The sequence below is a fragment of the Tasmannia lanceolata genome, unplaced genomic scaffold (genome assembly GCF_043159265.1).
Source record: "Tasmannia lanceolata isolate RefF3 unplaced genomic scaffold, GAP_Taslan_0.1 ptg000006l, whole genome shotgun sequence".
Classification (NCBI taxonomy): domain Eukaryota; kingdom Viridiplantae; phylum Streptophyta; class Magnoliopsida; order Canellales; family Winteraceae; genus Tasmannia; species Tasmannia lanceolata.
This window is the reverse complement of record NW_027518683.1, coordinates 27,030,523-27,050,596: the sequence shown is the minus strand read 5'-3', so window position 1 is coordinate 27,050,596 and position 20,074 is coordinate 27,030,523. Positions and strand designations below refer to the sequence as shown.

The 20,074-nt window shown below is 39.6% G+C and overlaps 1 protein-coding gene across 1 annotated transcript; it reads left to right on the top strand.

Annotated features, from left to right (window-relative positions):
- The first annotated feature begins 1,126 nt into the window (after nt 1–1,126).
- On the top strand, nt 1,127–5,307 carry LOC143880178 (putative E3 ubiquitin-protein ligase XBAT31). The gene is made up of 8 exons (XM_077382969.1): nt 1,127–1,606; nt 1,733–1,792; nt 1,883–1,954; nt 2,060–2,181; nt 2,299–2,439; nt 2,540–2,647; nt 3,524–3,782; nt 4,541–5,307. The coding sequence occupies exons 1-8, from the start codon at nt 1,427–1,429 to the stop codon at nt 4,919–4,921; spliced, it is 1,323 nt and encodes a 440-aa protein (XP_077239084.1). The 5' UTR covers nt 1,127–1,426; the 3' UTR covers nt 4,922–5,307.
- The last annotated feature ends 14,767 nt before the right edge of the window (nt 5,308–20,074 follow it).

Genomic DNA, 20,074 nt, shown 5'->3' with positions numbered 1-20,074 from the left:
ATTGAGATACAAAGCCTCAACCATTGAGCTATGGGCCCAACCCCTCATATGAGAGGAAATCTATTAAAAATAGGGGTGTGACATGGGTCTGGTTGGGTTGAGCTTTTGCTAAAATACAAAATGAATTGGAATCAATCCAAACCCGGCCCCATTTTATGGTAAAAGCTCAACCCAATTTCCAAAAAATCAACCAAAGCATAGATAATAGTGAGTAGTGCCCATGACTTTCCAATGTGTAAAATGTAGACCCCCTCAGTTGACGGTCCATCCACAAATAGCTAATTTTTTGGGCACACCCTATCTATACCAGGGCTCATCAAATGAATGCTTTGGATCATCCAAACAATGTGAGCCCACTGTGTTTTTGGTCGGCAGACTAGAGAAGGTTCTCTAGTCGACCGACTAGAGAGGAGATCTTAATTAGCATTAATAATGTTTCAAAAGAGGGGGTCTACTTTATACACATTGAAAAGTGGGGGTGTAGTTGATGATTGATGAGTTTTAAACTATAGGGCTATTGTTGAATATGTAAAAAAGTTGAGGGGGTGTAACTGCAAGTTTTCCTAAAATATTTGCACTGACAGATTGCTTCCTTGAAAGAGTTTTCATTCACACCCAGGGTTTTAAATTTCGTCCGAAATCCGAAATTTCGGACTTCGGTCAAGACCGAAACCGAAACGTTCCTAAACCAAAATTGGCGAAACGTACCAATTTTCGGAAATTTCGTCAATTTCAGTAATTTCGGCCAAAAAAATCAACATTTGGAGTGTCTTTACTGATTTTCGGCTGAAATTTTGGGATTTGAGCTGAAATTTCGGTTTTGGGTAGGTGCGAAATTTATGCCGAAACCGAAATTTCAAACCATTATCACACCAACATCCCTCAGATCGGCGTCTAATGCCCAGCACAGCTACACCAATGTAACATATATATCAAAATTAAATTTAAACTTAAATCGGAGATTAAAATGACGAAAAAGTCGTTACCTCGTAAGGGCATGGTATGTAATTACCGTACGATCACATGATAATTTGAACAGGGGTATTTCCGTTAATAGAAAATCACAAGTCTCTTCTCTACTGTTTCGTACTCTCTTCACTGACTCTCCTGCCACATCAACTGAGTCAATCTGACGGCGGAAGTTTGAAGATCTAGATCTGAACGGTCAAGATCTCCCCAAAAAAAGCTGCACTGAATTCCCGTATAGGTAACTGTCGAGACTCGGATTAGGCAAAGGTCTAGAAAAATAGAATCCAATTGACTGAAAATATCTGACTGATGAGGAGCTGCCCGGGGGAGCTGCCCGGGGGAGTACGGTCAGCAAGTAACACACACAGACACTCAATTCCAACCTTTTAAGCTCTTTTTTTTTTCAAGGCTCTGTTATTCCTCACTCCCTTGAAGATCACTCGCCCATTACAGGGCGATGGGTCAGGGATTGAGTTGCAGGGTGATTCAAGGAAATAGGCTCTTTTTGGCTGCTCAGATTGGAGATTTGGAGAGGGTTGAAACCCTGGTTGAGAGAAAACCAAGGGTTTTAGAGCATAGGACGGTTTATGATAGGCTCTCTGCTTTGCATATTGCTGCTTCAAATGGTCGGATCGAGGTGGGTTTTTTGTTTTCTTTTGTGGGTTCTTTTTAGTTTTTCTGTTTTTGCATTTGGGTGGGGGCTTTTTGGTTGTTTGGGTTGGTGGGTTTTGAGTTTTGTGGTGTTTGGTTTGATTGGTGGCAGGTGCTTTCCATGATTTTGAATCAATCTGTTCATCCAGATGTCTTGAATCGTCATAAACAAGTGAGAAATTGTGGTGTTTTTTAAATTTTGATTGGGTTTTTGTAAAAGGGGTTTGGATTGGTAATTTGTATTTGTTTGGTGTTGGTTTAGACCCCTCTTATGTTGGCTGCAATGCATGGGAAGATTAGTTGTGTGCAGAAACTCCTCCAAGCTGGTGCAAATGTAAGTGGGATTCCCCCATTTTAATTTTATTTCTTGGACTAATTTCTTGTAGGTTTTTGGTTTCTGACTTACTAATTTATCTGGGTTTTCTTTGGTTTTTATCAGATTTTGATGTTTGATTCACTCCATGGAAGAACTTGCTTGCATTACGCCGCTTATTACGGCCATTCAGATTGCCTGCAAGCTATTCTTTCTGCTGCACAATCCACTCCTGTCGCAGATTCCTGGTGGGTTTTTAACTTTATCTTTTAATAGATCATTATATTAATCACTAACTTGATTGAGGTCATGCGATCTTATGAATTCGTCTGTTTTGATTCTGTTTTATTGGGATCAAATAACAGGGGATTTGCGAGATTTGTGAATGTTAGAGATGGTAACGGAGCAACGCCGTTGCACCTAGCGGCCAGGCAGCGACGGCATGATTGTGTTCATATTCTTTTAGACAATGGGGGTCTTGTATGTGCTTCAACTGAAAGATATTGGTAATTTCTTATGCACTTGAAGGTCTATTTTACTTAAAGAAATATATATTAGTTTTAGAGAGGAATTCATAATTTTGAATTAATAGAATCCTAATTGCAGCTGCCCAGGGAGCACCCCACTTCATTTGGCAGCTCGTGGTGGGTCTTTGGATTGCGTCCGAGGATTGCTTGCATGGGGAGCAGATCGACATCAAAGGGATTCATCTGGGTAAACATCTATAAGCCTTTTTTACTCTGTTCGTCAAGCATACTGGACTTTAGTTGAGTTAGCTCTTATTGAAAAAGGAAAGACAAATATGTGCCCCAAATTTATCTGATTCCCAGCAGTAAACTAGTTATGTAATTATGTTGTGTTAGTCTAATATGGATCAAGAACTTTATATCCTAGATAACCTCATTATATAAGTGTAGGCTTTGTCATCTTTTATTGTTAGGATGTAGTGTTCAGGGTGCTTGATATCTCTGCAATGAGGAAGCCCCTGTGCTCAATTCAGTGTTTTACTTCTCATTATTGTGATTGCTTAGATTTTTAGTAAAGAAATTCTGCCGAAGCATATGTGACCTCTTTGGGTAGCTTACTTCTCGTTATTCGATTGCTTAGATTGCTGCTTGCACAATTCTGCATCCATAGCTGCATTTTTTGGTAGTCAACAAATTCTGCAGAAGCATTCAAGGCCTCTTTGGGTAGCGTACGAATAATCTTCTAGGAATCCAAATGACTGTTGTAAGACCATTTTCAGCCAGTAATTTCTTTGTTAGGCACTAGGATTCCCCATACTTGTATGTTTTGGGCACAAGTATCAATAGAATACAACATCCTTATACTGAATTTTGTATAGCTACTGGTAGGGTGAGGTCTAACTATGCCATATTTTTTTTCGTCTTTATTATAGGTAAGTTGGCTTGAACCCTCATGTGCCCTATTTTATAAAGTTTATCACTTTCTGAAACCATAACAACTATCTATGGTATTGGTGTCCCACCCTTGAATGAAAAACCGACAACTGGGTCAGTCCTGGATTTTGTTATTTTGTAGTTCTCCATGTCCCCATATTTGAATTGTAATATTGGCTGGCTTCTGCAGGAGAATGCCATACATAGTTGCAATGAGGCACAAACATATGGCATGTGCAGCATTGCTGAATCCTACATCGGCAGAGCCATTGGTATGGCCCTCGCCCCTGAAATTCATCAGTGAACTTAATCCAGAGGCAAAGATCCTGTTAGAGAGGGCTCTAATGGAGACTAACAGGGCAAGGGAGAAAGAAACTCTGAAAGGGACGATATATTCATCACCATCTCCAGCGCATTCCGATGGTTGGTTTGATGGTGATACTGATGAGGTACTTCCTATCACTTGCATTGAGTTTCATTTGTTGAAATTAATATCTGATATACAAATTCCTTAGAGCACAATATGAATAATATGAAGTAGAGATGGTGAATTTGCAGATCATAGCTTTCTAATTTTACAAGATAACTGAAACTCTACCGTTGAGTAAATGTCTTTGTTTTTAATGATACAGACATTCTTTTTTCCAATTTAGCTCTGTATTTTGGCACAAGATTTCTTCAATATCTTTGAATTGTTCAGCTGACCAAATGTTTCACTTGCTTATATTTCACCAATTTTGACAAGCTACATTGATAGACTTGGCAGAATTTTCAACATTTGGTAAAAACTAGCTAGAACGAGTGCGATTTACCAGGGTTTTCAATTCCCAATGATGAATTATAATGCTGATAATTGTAGCACCTTCATGTGTTTTGACACGAGATCTTCGATGTATCTGAACTGTTCAAGTTGATCAAAGATTCAATTGCTTTTATATCTATAGACATTTCGTAAGAACTAGCTCACATTGATGAATTGTGATGCCGATGAGCATAGAACCGTAGTGCATTTCAGAAGTGGCATCTTATGCATAAGTGTGCAGTATAGGTAACACATATTGAATATAAGTTTGAGGATTACTAAAGGTTCTAACTATGCCCCTTAGGAAAGAATAATTTAAATATTTTTTTTGATGGGTGAATAATTTAAATCTTTTCTTAAACTATTGAGAGTCCAACTTGATGAATTGTATGCATTATCTCACAGGTCAGCGAATCCGAGCTGTGCTGCATTTGTTTTGATCAGGTCTGTACAATCGAGGTCCAAAACTGTGGGCATCAGATGTGCGCACACTGCACATTGGCTCTCTGTTGCCACACCAAGCCCAACCCTTCCACCTCATGCTTATCCACCCCAGTCTGCCCCTTCTGTCGGACCAACATAGGTCAATTGGTGGTTGCCAAGATCAAGAACGATGACTTAGACACAGACTACCACTCAAAACAAAGGAAATCTTGGAGGTCCAGTAATTTCAGTGAGGGAAGTAGTAGCTTCAAAGGCTTATCGGCCGTGGGTTCTTTCGGGAAGATGGGTGGGCGTGGTTCGGGAAGAATTGCCAACAGTGAAGATTGTGTTGACAAGCCTTAACACACATTATTTGCATAATGGGTATATAGAACCCCCATTGTTGTGTAGATTTTGGCATTCCTAAAGAAAAAGAGGTATCTAATGAGGGTTTATTTTGCAGTTTGGGTTGATAATTGTGGTTCTATGAAGGTAGAAACTTTGGGGAAGACTTGAAGGGGACCTTGTATCATTTTTACTTGAATTGTCAGCTGTATTGTTCTGAATGTAATAAGGAAGTTCCTTTCCTTCAATGGCTGCTTCAAAACATGACAGCTCTTTTATTTTCTTCCTTCGAAAGTCAGGAAATGTTGGCCTTCTAGCTGTGAAAAGAGTTTGAAAGATGTGGATGAATATTTGTTTATAATAAGATATGAATAAAAAAAAAGAGCCTATAGGGTCTTGGTTTCCCTTGCGACTATGTCCTATTCATAATTGAGTAATGGTACTACCTCTATAATTCAACTGGGTTTCCACATGGCATTTGTAGATGATGCTCATAGGGAGAAAACAAAAGAAGTACAGAAGAAAAGTTGGTTGCATTATTCAAGGAGACAAGATCACCTAACTTTCTGGGTTCTGTTATAATTTGAGGGCTTGTGCATCATTAGTTATGGAAAAGGGTCTTCTCAAGCTTTGGTTCTTGAGATGTCTTCTCTTTCTTCTTGATGTGGATGTATTATTGTCTAGTTGAAAGGATCCCACCACAAGCCCACCTTGACACCGGCAGGGGAATTATATGCCATGGACCCATTTCATTGGTGAGAGAGAGAGACGATTCGGCACCTTGTGTTTGGCCAACAAAGTGACATTGGTAAGAAACAAGTTGGCATTGTGGTTTCTTCATGGAATGAATTCCTGCCAAGGAGCAAAAAACAAGAGATACGAATAAGGGGAAGAGGATCCTTTATATATCTATACACTATAACTCTGTGTATATACCATCTCCACCGTCCAACTGGTCAGATCATTTCCATCGTTCAATCTGTTCGATATCTTGTATTTGGCTGGCCCAACTGATGGACCACTTAGAAACAAAGAAGATTTCGGGTAAGGGCCCACAAAATTGTCCACTCATAGAATGGTTAAAATCTATGGATCAATGCACTGTTTGGAGTATAGACCATGAAAGAGTTCACTTATAATTCGGACGGTTTAGATTGAAGGGCATATGTGTTGCTTGAATGGTGGATATGGTTCATACATCATGCTCTTGTATATAATAATCATACATAGATTCATCCTTTTTGAAGAGTATCTGATCATGGATGAAGTCCCCTGAATCTTTCTAATCATAAAAAATTTCTACTTGTGTACGTTGAGTGACTGAGAGTACCTCTTAAATGTTTCTTTAATGATAATAGTCACGATCAGTATAAATATCCCTTGATCAAACGCCTCTCTTTCAATAAATATCTTTCGTGCCGCTTACCCATCACTCTCACCGCTTCCTAATTTTGCCTCAAAATTAGGATGTCGGCAGGAGCTTCTACCTTTGTTTTAGGATTCAAGTAATCCGTCAAAAATGCAGGTGAGCTGTTAATATCCAAGAGGAGTGTTTAATTAAGTGAGGATTGATATTGTTGGGGTTCCACGCAAAAGCAAATGGTCCCACATCGAATATGTGAAATGGATGTGGACCGGTTACAAGGGAATAGGCTAGCTTTTAGGGGTGAGTTCTACCTAGTTAAATTCCCTACAAATGGTATCTGAGCTCAAGGTGTGGTAACCCTAGTTTGCCTCCGTAGGTGGGAATGTCCCTCATGGAGGGTTGGAGGACGCAATTTCCCCACAGAGGATGCAATTTCATTCTCCAAACTGGTCCCCCATTCGTTCCCCAAACTAACGGCAAAAAGAAGGGGTGGAAATGTAAGCAAAATGGGTAGAAAGACTGGGAAAGGAAGTGGAAGAATCAATTAGGCCATGTTTGACAACTATGAAAATTTATTTCGTGGAATGTTTTGTGGGAGAGACTTAAAGAGGCTACAGTTAGAGAAGACCCAGAGAGCATAGTGGGCATGAGAAATCACTAAGAAATATTGAAAAAAAAAAGTTTTTTCCCTGTCATGTTCTCCTTACACCCACTCTCAAATTTCTCCTCCCATCCATCTTCTTCAACCGCTCCCACTAATATTTCATGGAATAATTTTTTATGGTTGCCAAACAAGCCTTTAATATAGTCATTTTCAAGAAAGATCAAAGTCCAAAACCAAAGTTAACAAAACAAACGGTAGAAAGACCAGGATAGAAGGCATTTCATATTTTCATGTATATATTGAAAACATTGATGATGGAAAGTTTCCATTTCATCATTGCTATTAGTTGATTGTTCAAAGAAAGGATGCTTCTAATATTAAATATAAAATGTCGGTTGTCCCGCCATGCTTCCACGCTATTTCAAACTTTTCAGTATAATGTAGCAATATTTAGCTATAATTAAATCTTGCATATTCATACAAATGTTACTGTGAAAACCTATATATTAATGAAATCTTCTAGTGATGCATAAATTAATCATTTCCTGCATTATTTATTTCCCATCATTTTACTAGGAAATCATACGCGGCATTTTCTTTTTAGGTAACACTTTTTGGTTATTATCCTCCCCAAAATAAGCAACAGATATATCTCATTTATCATGAAAAAATTCATGTTCGCCAAACATGGGCTTAATATAATTTCGCAAATCTAATGTTCGCAACAATCATACATCAAAACATGAAAATCGCCAAATATAATTGAGTAAATTGTCTGCAGGTAGGAAAAAAACATAAATAATTTTTAAATTGAAACTAATTTGAATTAAAATTTACGCGAATTTTTTTTTTACTCCATAATAATTTATTGATTATTCTATAACAACTATTTCTTGCCCCCCGTCGAGCAAATTCCTGGCTCCGTCCCTGGTTATATGCGTATAGCTTAGTTCAAAAATTAGTTCAACAATCTAATGGATGTAGTTCATGTAGGTAATATGTAATCTGCAAATCCATGGGCAAAAATCAAACCAAACATACTCTAAATTGAAAAGAGATATTAGTCGAAGAGACATATTACTGGTTTAATGATATCCTTAAAGATATAGTATTGCCTCCACCACCTTTGTTTGCAATCGGTTCCTTGTGGCCTATCTAGCCACATGATACAACAATCCTTGACGACATCGATCTCTAGTGGCCTATCTAGCCACATGATACAACATCACTTGACGACATCTTTGAAGTACGTACTAGCTCCGACTTATGAATGCAAACAATTTTCTACATTAAGACCATGTTTGGAACTAGGAATATTTTTTTCTTCGTGATAAATTAGTTTCTCCAAGTGGTGAGAGAGGCATAGGGAGGATGGGAGAAGGACAGACTTGAGAGGGCACCCTTGAGTCGAGGGTGAGAAGCGGCTAAAAACCACGGAAGAGTCTATCACATTTTGATTGGAGTTTTTTGTTTCCAGGTTTTTCAAGGCTTGTCTTACCCTCTCATCACTCATTCCCTCTCATATCTATCCCTCTCCCACCCTTCATCACCTTTAGGACTGTCAATTGGGATGGGCAAGCTCGAAGCCCGCCCGTTCGGCCCGCTAAAAGCCCGCCCATAATTAAATGAGAACAAGCCAAACCAAGTTTAAAGTTGAAGCCCGAACTCTAATTTGGGCTGAGCTTGATTAAGGGTCGTCCAACCCGTTATAGGCCCGGACCCGATAATATATTTACTATATAATTTTTCAAGATTTTTTATGCCCTTAAAAATCAGTAGATATTAATTAAATAGGTTACTTAAACATTAATATCCTATAGGCTATAATTCGACATTAAATAGGTTTTTTTTTTTCTTTATTTTGCCCTTCAGCCCACTCCATATGAACGGTTTGGATAATCATATCCTATAGGCTATAGTTCGACCTCAGATTTATTAAATGAATAAGACAAAATCTGGCAAAAAATCAATCGGTGTGGCTTTTCTCACATGCCAAAGCCAACAAGTTTAATGGCTTTCTATGAAATTGGCTTTTCTGTGCTTGACTTAGTCTTTTCTCGTGCAGAAAATAAGAGGTGATGGGCAAGCCTGAACTCGGCCCGAAGCCCGTTGTGGAGTCTGGGCTGAGTTTGGGCACGCAAATTTTCTAATTTAGTCAGGCCCGAACTCGGCTTGAAGCTCGTTGTATAGACATGGGCTGAGCTTGAGCACCTCAGGCCCGCCCAAGCTCGGCCCGATTGACAGTCCTAATCACCTTTGGATAATCTAATATTCCAGGAAACAAATTCAGGATACCCAAACATGCCTTAAAAGTAAACTCTTGAAGCTTGAAGATGTCTATGGAACATTTAAATATAGTGCTTGCAACGCCTCCAATAACTTGTTTTTCCCATTGAATTTTTTCTTGGGATCTCCAATTATATTTGTCGTTACTGATGCATGAGGCTTTAGCCTGATCCCTCATTGATTACTACCCAAATATAAGCCCTGCAATATTTTTTTGTTACACAACGCATGTCAATGAGTTAGACCTGTAAGAACTTTTAGATTTTGACGTCTAATCTTGTCCGGGTAGTAGCACTCACAAATATCCAATGCAATCCATTCTCGGGTGGTGTTCAGAAGCATTAGCTGTTAGGCCTATAAAGGCTTCTCCAGTCATGTGGGGCAGATCGATCCAGCCAACCGTAATTCGCAAAAGTCTTTGGATCAAAAGCCTTATTGGAAGAGGGGGAGGGTGGGTAAGGGTGAGTGAACAACATGTTTTGCTAATAAAATTTTGGGGAAAAAGATACAAAATCCCCCAGGAACTCACTAAAATTAGTAATAGATTGAGAATTTTTTTGGGAAAAAAATGCAAAACTCATTAATACATATTGGTTCATATGTCATCTGATACCACATCTGTTAGGCCTACGTAGATTAAGGAGAGCCTTACTTATTGGGGGAGTGTTTAATACCTTAAACCTCCTCGTATACGTATTAAATGACACCAACTAGATACCTGTCCGCCTTTCTCTAATCAAAATTTAGAAAATGAAGCATCTTGGTATATTAAACTCCTCACCAATGGATTATACTTACCCACCTCCTTCACATGGACTAATGTCACACCCCTAACCCGATCGTTTGGGCATTTGCTTGTGGTGGTACCTTGCATCCTTGCCAATAGCCAAGAGGGCATATAGAGATATGCCAAAGAGAAGGCAAGGTGGGAGAAAGACCATGCCATGCGGCCATGGGAAAAGTCCATGTGTGGAAGGGCATGGCAACGAGGCATAGTGAAGACCTCGGCAAAACTGCGCATGTGTGCGAGGCAAAACACAATCAATAGTGGGCAGTGGCATCAAGCATAGCCATGGGTAGGACATGGCTAAGAGGGTTGGCATGCAAGGCATGCACGCAAGGGCTGGTGGACTTGCGAACAATGGTGGGAAAACAACAAATGGTGGGCTTGGGCATTGGTGGGAGCGGTTTTGAGTGCAGCGTGGCTGGGCGGTTTCAAGTAGTGGTGCCACATGCTGGCTTATGAATGTAAGTGCATGAGCACATGGCCCTATTGGCAGATGTAAATTAGCCAATGGCCTATGAGTAGTTGCCGTAGTTTCAGACCTCTATAGATTGGACGGCTAGGATCATCCTGTGGAAATGATTTTTGGGGCACAACCTATTTACATTGTGGCCAATCAAATGGACGGTTTGGTTCATCCTATTGTGTGGGCTGTACCGTCCATTTTGAAAAATAGGGGGTGGATATTGTAATAGAAGAGGGTGAATTTATCACTGCCCTTGGAGAAGTGTTAAATAAAGTGAGGAGTGCCTTTATAAAAAATAGAATTATGGATATCAATTGGTTGTGTTTCTCATCGTTATATACATATGAATTAGTTCGACAATCTAATGGATGTAGTTCATTTAGCTAATTCGAAATTATCATAGATAATATTGCATGTAATTTACAAATCCGTGGAAATATCAAACCAGGCATACTCGAAATTAAAAAGAGATATTAGTGGAAGAGACACATTACTGATTTAAAACTAGAGGAATGCTAGACTCACAGGAGCCCTTGCAAAAAAACAGGGAAAGGGCGCCCTCAGGTCAAAACTGCTTTATGGCAGTTATGACCGTAATTTTCTGCGCATCCTAAATTGGTTTTGACCAATGAGGGCGCCCTTTCCCTATTGTTTTGCAAGGGCTCATGTGAGTCTAGCATTCCTCTTAAAACTATCCTTAAAGATATATTATCGCCTCCACCTAGGGGTGCTACTTGGGTCGGGCTCAACCCGAACCCGACAGGTTCAACCCGATTTTGGCTCGGGTTGGGTTGGCATTTTCTCAGGTTGGGTTAGGAAAAGCCAACTTGATTTATTTTCGGGTTGGGTTAGGGTTGAGGCCTTGGCAACCCGACCTCCCTCCTCTATTTTTCATGATTTTCTTAGGATTATGTTTTTTTCCTTTTATTTTTTTGTTTGGCCCTAGATGAACCCGAACCCATCCCAACCCGATTTGGAGGCGGGTTAGGTTAGGGTTGACAAACCTCAACCCGAGGCTCGGGTTGGGTCGGGTTAGGGTTGAGGAAATGCTATCTTGGGTTGGGTTAGGGTTGGCCTCAACCCGACCCAATCCGACCCAAGTTGCACCCCTACCTCCACCACTGTTGTATGCAATCAGTTCCGTGCGACCTAACTACATGATACAACATCACTTGAGGACATCTTTGAAGTTGTGCACCCAGTAGCTCGGACATTATGAATGCGATCACACCGAACAATTTGCTACATTAAAATACTTATAATTATGTACTTTGCTTAGAGCAGAGCTTTTCTCCATATAGTTACAATCAACAATTACCTGCGCTCCAACGCAAAATATAGTGTGGGCCCATATTTTTGGCGTGATCCAAAGCATTCATGTGGAAGGCCCTTCCATAGATAGGGTGTGTACCAAAAATCAGATCCATAGGATCATCCTAACCCATACAGAAGTGAAGGGGAAAATGGACAAACATTGTTTGTCCACAAATCTGCCCTTTTTTTCCCTCAACTTTTGTATGGATTACGATGATCCTATGGATCTGATTTTTTGTGGACACCCTATCTATGTAAGGGCCTTCCAAATGAATACTTTGGATCATCCCAAAGATATGGGCCCACATGATTTTTTTGCACTCGAGCATAGATAAGCTATCTGCGCTCGAGCGTAGGAACACTTTTATGTACATATTTATATATCTTAGGGAGAGACCTAGAGAAATCATTCGGTCTCTTGAACATTTAAATATAGTGATTGCAGCGATCACTCAAGTAACTTGTTTTTCCCATTGAAATTAATTATTGACATCTCTAATCATATTTGTCGTCATAGTTGATTTTTTGTGATAGGCTTTAGCCTGATCCCTCATTGATTACCCAAATATGTAGGCCCTGTAATATTTTTTGTTACACTATGCATACCAATGAGTTACTAACGCAGGGGCAGATAGGGTTGCGGAAGCAAAACGGAGGGGTTGTGGAAAATTTGAAAAAAAAAAAAAAAACTTGTATTGGGAACATTCAACAGTAGGTGGTTGAATTGGGCGGCATGCACAAGCAACAGGTGGCTTGCGGATACGCGGTGCGGCGATGGCACCAGCAGATGGCTTGTTTATTGGGCAACAATTCTGGCAATAGCAACGGAAAAATCCGAGGGACTCAATAATTTTTTATTAATCAAAAGCTTGTGAAATAGTTACAATGGTGTTGTATTTATAGACTTTTGCATAAGTAATCCTAATCATACTAAAACTTCTATCCTAATTTCAACTAAAACTAGAAAATAAAAGAAACTCCTAAAACTTCTCCTCACCTTTGGACGTTCAAGAGTGAAAAGCCCAATTTAAAATCCTAAAATATCTCCTAAATCTTCTCTAATTTTCGTCCAACATATAAAACTCCTAAACAAACTCAAAGTCCCTAAAAACTCTAGATATGGATGACCAAGCAAATCTCTAAAATCTGCAAACTTAAAATACAATCTACTTTAGGACTTTTCAAAAGTTGTAATCAACGTGAGCCGTTGATCGAGATGCCGTCTTATATCTTCCGATCTGATGGTATTGGACAATCTAATTAAGGTTTTGACGATCTCGACCGTCGATCTTCGTGAGCGTGTAAGATGCAGGTGTTTGGAGTACCAATTGATTCCGTCAAATCCGTTCTGTGTTTTGCTCCAACTTCAAATTGGAGGCCTTTCCAACGAATTAGATACTTACACGGCAATTATTCTAGCATTCTTCGACTGGAGGTGGTATTTGATTCGGTTGGAAAGTAGGACCTCGAAGTAGTCTTCGAATTTTGGTGGCGAAGGCAGAAAGTAGCTTTCACTTCGATCAGGATCAAGGGCTTCGTATTCATCGAGGCGGGATGGAACTTCTTTCATCTCCGTGGCAAGATCTCTTGGTGCCACTTCTACTTGACACGTTGTCGGCATCTTCATCAATTTTCTCTTCTTCTTCGAGGGAATTCTCAATGAGGACTTTTTCTAGAATCCACGAATTTTCAATAACAGATGGAGAAAAAGCTTTGCTCAAGCTATGTTCCTCAACATGCCGGTTTAATCCATCATTACTCGCCTTGATTTGCTCGGTGAGGGCATTGATCTGAGCTTGGATTCATTCATCGCGAATTCGTTATTGTTCTTACATCTCACTTATAATCTTCAACATCTCGCCAATTAGATCCTCTCGTAATAGAAACACGGTGACGGCTCTTTTTTTTTTAACCCAAGATTACAAGAGAGTTAGGATCTCTTGTTCCCTATGCTCTGATACCAAATAACGTAGGGGCGGATAGGGTTGCGGAAGCAAAACGGAGGGGTTGTGGAAAATTTGAAAGAAAAAACACTTGTATTGGGAACATTCAACAGCAAGTGGTTGAATTGGGTGGCATGCACAAGCAACAGGTGGCTTGCGGATACGCGGTGCGGTGATGGCACACAAGCAGCAGATGGCTTGTTTATCCGGCAACAATTCTGGCAATAGCAACGGGACAAATCCGAGGGACTCAACAAATTTTTATTAATCAAAAGCTTGTGAAATAGTTACAATGGTGTTGTATTTATAGACTTTTGCATGAGTAATCCTAATCATACTAAAACTTCTACCCTAATTTCAACTAAAACTAGGAAATAAAAGAAACTCCAAAAACTTCTCCTCACCTTGGACGTTCAAGAGTGAAAAGCCTAACTTAAAATCCTAAAATATCTCCTAAATCTTCTCTAATTTTCGTCCAACATATAAGACTCCTAAACAAACTCAAAATCCCTAGAAACTCTAGATATGGATGACCAAGCCAATCTCTAAATTCTGCAAACTTAAAATACAATCTACGTTAGGACTCTTCAAAAGTAGTACTCAACGTGGGCCGTTGATGGAGATGCCGTCTTATATCTTCTGATCCGATGGTATTGGACGATCTAATTAAGGTTCTGACGATCTCGACCGTCGATCTTCGTGAGCGTGCAAGATGCACCTGCATCAGTTACACATATAAGAACTCTCATATTTTGAAGAATATGAGTTAGAGGATAGTGTGTTTACTATTGACATATTGCCAAAGTAAACGGATAATCATCTGGAGTCAGAGGCTAGTGTGCAAGGTTACTGTGCTTGCCGAGATTATTTCAGTGGAGGCCTAGGAGACTCTTTTTCAGAATGATCAGGAGACTTTGGCATTTACAGGCATCATTCTGATTGGGCCAGATGAGGAGGACACCATTGAGACTTTTTGCAGAGCACTGTCAGAGGACATCTTTACCGAGGATGACCATTTTGAGCATGATTCTGGATTCGAGCTGCCCATTGTTATCATGCCCATCCAAGATGAGTACATTGATATTTTCCCATCTTCCTTGTTATTCAGGACATATTTGCCTTAATTTGACTTTACATTGATGATACTTGTATCAATGACCCGCCCTTCTATCCGATCATATTCATGGGTGCCTATACCATCAGGCGGTATGGACGATTACGACGACATTGTGATTCTGAATTGAGCAGGGGTCATTTACATCTTTGACCCCGATGGACACTTTTACTTGATGGGAGGGTGGGAAACTCAAGGACGAGTTCTTTCAAGAAGGGGAGTTTGATGCAAGAACATCCCCTCACTTTACATCAGCCCATTGATTGCTCGTTAGTTTAGGATTAATGTTCATTTTTCCAGTTTTTTCCCATGTCTCTTATTGTCCTTCTATCTTAGTAGCGGCATTTTGGTTATTTTCTTAGAGGAAGTGGCATTTTGGTTATTTTATTAGAGGTAGTGGCATTTTTGTCATTATAGAGTAGCTAGGGGTGTTTGTCATTTCATTTTGTAATTAGCTATAAATAGCCCTTCCCTCTCATTTTTTCTGAGGAACTTTAGAGTTGTAAACTTTCAAATTTAATTTGAGTTTGAGTTAGATCTAAGATATAGTTTTTGAAATTTGGAGGGAATTTCTCCTTTGGAGAACTTTCTAGTTGAAATTTTCAAAAGCAAGAGGATTATAGACTTAGATCACAAGCTTCCTCCGATCTTCAGTTCGTATCATTGTATTTGCAAGGTCCAATTTCAATTGCAGCTTGAAGATAGGGTATCCCCTTGCCCAATCAAGTCATTCATTGCATGTTCTTCCAAGAAAGAGAAGTTTCTGCCGTTTCAATTTGTGCTTATTTTCTGCTATTGCTGAAGGTTGATTTCAACATTCTTGCACCAGAATTACTTGTAGATCTATAGAAATGATCGGCTAAGATCATCCTTTGATCAAGTGAATTTGATTTTGACAAGGCAAAGAAGTTGTATCACTTCTAGTTTCTGTTCGTGTTTTCCTTGTATGCATATTGTTGAACTCATCAGAAATTACTTCTAATTTGTGACGGATCTTGATATCTGGTAAGAATCTTCCTCTTTTGAATGTTAATTCTTGAGTTACATGATCTATGAGATTGACATTCAATAGAAAAGATCGAGTACGGGCATTGGAACTATTCTCGGCTCTGATCTGTCAGTTGTTGGCAGCAATGAAACAGATCTGAAAGTTCAGATTCGCACCTCATCTGATCGTTTATTTGATTTTCTCTGTTCGAGTGAACTGGAAAGTGGAATTGTGAAACCTTGAATTAGCATTAGCTAAATTTTGATCCTTTTCAACTAGTAACATTAATGAGATACCTTGTTGAATTTTTATTCCTTTACACTTGGAATGCTCGTAGTAATTTCCAGATTTGAAAAGAAATGAAGCAGCTTTGATTCAGTGCTATCTCCTCTGTCATTTGCTCCATTATAGCTACCAACTTCTTGCCTATAACACTGAAACCATCCAATCACTAACAGACATGCTATACACATGCTATATTCCAATTTGATACACCTGTCTATGCATGAATGCACACCTTTCACACAATATCATACACATGCATATTAGTGACCTACTACCAATTCCATATGTCAACCTCTTATGTGGGTTTGTTGCACATTTGTTTACAGTTTTGCACTCTTGAATACATGAGGAATCACTGACTATATTTTAAAAAGTGGATTTTTGCCTTGGATCGCCACATTACTGTTAATTACACATGATTGAGCATGAACTTCCACTAAAGGGCTAAACAGTACACATTGTTTAACCCCTGAGAGCATTTGAGGTTCTGAATTGGATGTTCCTTAGAAAAGCTTGTCTTCTCAACAGCCAAGCAATACTTGAGTGCATAAATTTGGATTTTGTGACACAAGGCCAGTACCCATCTACTTCAAATTTTGACTTGCCACTAAAATTGGACACCGCACACCCCTACCACACTTACTATTATGCTTCCACTCCGTTACCTTGCATCAAAGTGGTATCAGAGCATTCCTCCTCTATATAGACTAAGCACTACCTGTATTTCTCCATTCCTCTTCTGAGGTAGGTGCACCATTATGTGGGGGGAGTACAGACCACTCATCCAAATGACTAAAGCAAAGATTATGCAAAAAGGGAGCCAAGCAAAAATCACACACCAAAAGGGAATACATGTGGACTGGCTTATAAGGACTTGGGCACCTCCTCTTAATGGCTTAGCTTCTAAGGGTGAGTTCTACCTGGGTCCAAACAAGTGGTATCAGAATCGGCGCCAGTCGGGGGTTGCTAACTCCTATGTGCCCTTGAGGATGGAGAAAAATCCTCAAGGAAGATCTCGATAAACCTGGTGTGCTCTCGAGGATGGAGAAAAAGCCTTTGGGGAAGATCTCGCAGTTCCTACGTTGCCACTCCCAGTCCCTCCTCTTAATGGCTAGCTTTTAAGGGTGAGTTCTACCCGGGTCCTAATAGGAGCCCTAATAAGTAAGTGTTGGAAAATTAGATAATGGATCTGATCTATGGTTTATTCGAATACAAAAAATCTGTAACTTGAAATGAAAAAACTCTTTCTGTTTGGAAACCAGAAATAAAATAGAACTTATCTGTTTGGTTGAAAACCCTTTGGAAATCAGATTGAAAAGAATAAGGCTGAGTCGTGCCACTGGTCACTCTCCTTAAGAATCGTATCCGCCCCCTACCGGTGCAACCGGGATTTGCGAACCGACGCTCCAAGATAAAACAGCCGAAATTGGCCCCAGTCCACGTGCACTCGCTGACTGGTCCAGCCAGAATCACCAACGGAACTGTGCTCAGAATGAACGGAACGAAGGAGGAAGAAGAACAGAACAGAAAGCATCGAGTTATAAATCTCAGAATGTGCAAAAGCGTATGTGTTCAAAACAATCTGTCTCGTCCCCTTTTACAGACTTGAAAGTGTCTGTTGGGGAGAGCCACCATTAAAACACACCCTTAAAGGCCTGTAACGTTTTTTCTCCCAAGAGTCATTTTTGTGACCGTTGAGATTTTAAACGGTTCTTTGCAATTAAGGTGATGTGTCCATATCAAAACCAAAGGGTAAAAATCAAAACGGTTTATTGCAATAAAAATAACCTTTTCATTTAAACCCAAACCCAAACCCATACCCGGACCTCGGACCACGGGCCACGGCTCGGCCAGGCGAGGCGAGGCGCGCACGTGTGTTTTTTACACATGGGCTTGTGCTCATCTAAAAGCCCATGACCCAACAAATTCTAAAGCCCCTTGAAGGCTCAAGCCTTTCTCCAACTCTCCATCTTATATGGATGAGAAAATTTCTCTCAAGCTCCTATGTGGGACTATTTATTTTGCCTTGGTTTAGAGAGCACAACATTCACACACACATCAAGGTCTTGGGTTCAAGTCCTCATTCATGCAATTGATTCTAGTTTTCAAAGAAAGAGGGGGAGAACTTTAATTTGAATCTTCCCTCCAAATTTTAAACACAAAGCAAAAGCATCTTTGACTTTTCTATTTAAAATATTTGAAATTGTCCAACAATCCCCCACAAGATTCAAAATACAGTTACAGTTTTGAAAACGGAAGTATCTGAGCACATTAGAATAATAGAGCGGATTCATACCGGTGTCTTTTGGACTTCAACCGATATTTAGGATAAACAGATTACGTTACCGAGTACGGGTAGAGTTACACTCCTTCAACCTTTCCTCGTAGGTGTAACCGACTAACCTGTCACCCACACTCTACCATCGATTCATTGGTGATTCAATCACAGTTTTGGAGCATTTTGGCCTTGTTCCCCTCTTGGTTCTCATGAATGTTCTAGATAATTAATCTTTAAATTCTCATAGGAGGCGGCCTTACTTCCACATTCACTTAGGTCAGTCATCAAGTATGCACTGCAAGTAACATACCATCCAACATGGGTTATGAACTTATTAAGAGCCTATAACTCATCCTTTCTCATTTGCAGTGAACACTATCTTCCAACATTTTGCATCTAGGAGTAGGGGGTGATAGTGTTAACAAACTATCCGGTAACTTGTTAGTACCCATTGAACCAAATTCCAGGGATCTCCTTTCACATTGGTTGGGTGTCCATCACTAATGGTTCATGCTACGAGCTTTAACCCCATTCCTTGCGATGCCTCATAAACTACCTTGTTTATCTGTGGCTTTGTCAGAGGATCTGCTAGATTCCTCTCCGACCTTACAAAGTCGAGTGCTATTGTTCCCTCACTCAAGTATTGCTTTACCAAATTATGCCTCAGGCGAATATGCCTTCTTTTGCCATTATAGGTCTTACTTTTGGCCTTGGCTAAAGCAGCTTGGCAGTCACAGTGTAGAAACACCGAGGGAACTGGCCCAAGCCATAAAGGCACATCTGCCATAAAATTCCTGAGCCATTCGGCTTCAGCTCCTACTAGGGCTAAGGCTATAAATTTTGCTTCCATAGTGGAACTTGTACTACATGTTTGTTTAACCGATTTCCAAGAAATCGTACCACCACCAAGGGTGAATACATATCCACTGGTAGACACTGAATATCTTGAATCAGAGATCCAATTCGCATCACTATAGCCTTCTAAGACAGTAGGAAACCCCCTAAAATGCAGTCCAAAGTTTATTGTACCTTTTAAGTACCTCAACAACCTAGTCAAAGCCTGCCAGTGTTCATGTCCTGGTCTATGTGTGTGTTGACTGAGTTTTCTAACTGCTAGTGCAATGTCAGGTCTAGTACAGTTCATTTAATATGACATTGAACCTATAATACTTGAGTATTTCTTTTGGGATATCATCTCACCTTTATTTTTCTTTAGGTGAACCTGACAATCTAAAGGTGTCTTTGCAGGTGAACTATTATATTGTCCAAACTTCCTAAGAATGTTCTCTACATAGTGAGACTGAGACAATATTATTTCATTTTCTTTTCTAATGATTTTCATTCCTAGAATTACATCAGCATCACCCATATCTTTAGTTTCAAATTTTGACACTAAAAATATCTTAGTAGATTTAACTATGTCCAAACTAGTACCCGTAATCAGTATATCATCTACATATACACACAAAATTACACCTTTATCACCATTAAACTTACTATAAACACATTTATCAGATTCATTTATCTTATAACCATTTGTAATTAAGACACTATCAAATTTGTCATTCCACTGCTTAGGTGCTTGTTTCAAGCCATACAGTGACTTAATTAATTTACAAACTTTATTTTCATGCCCAGTTACAATGAATCCTTCAGGTTGTTTAATGTAGATTTCTTCATCTAAATCTTCATTTAAGAAAGCTGTTTTTACATCCATTTGATGTATTACCAATTTATGAATAG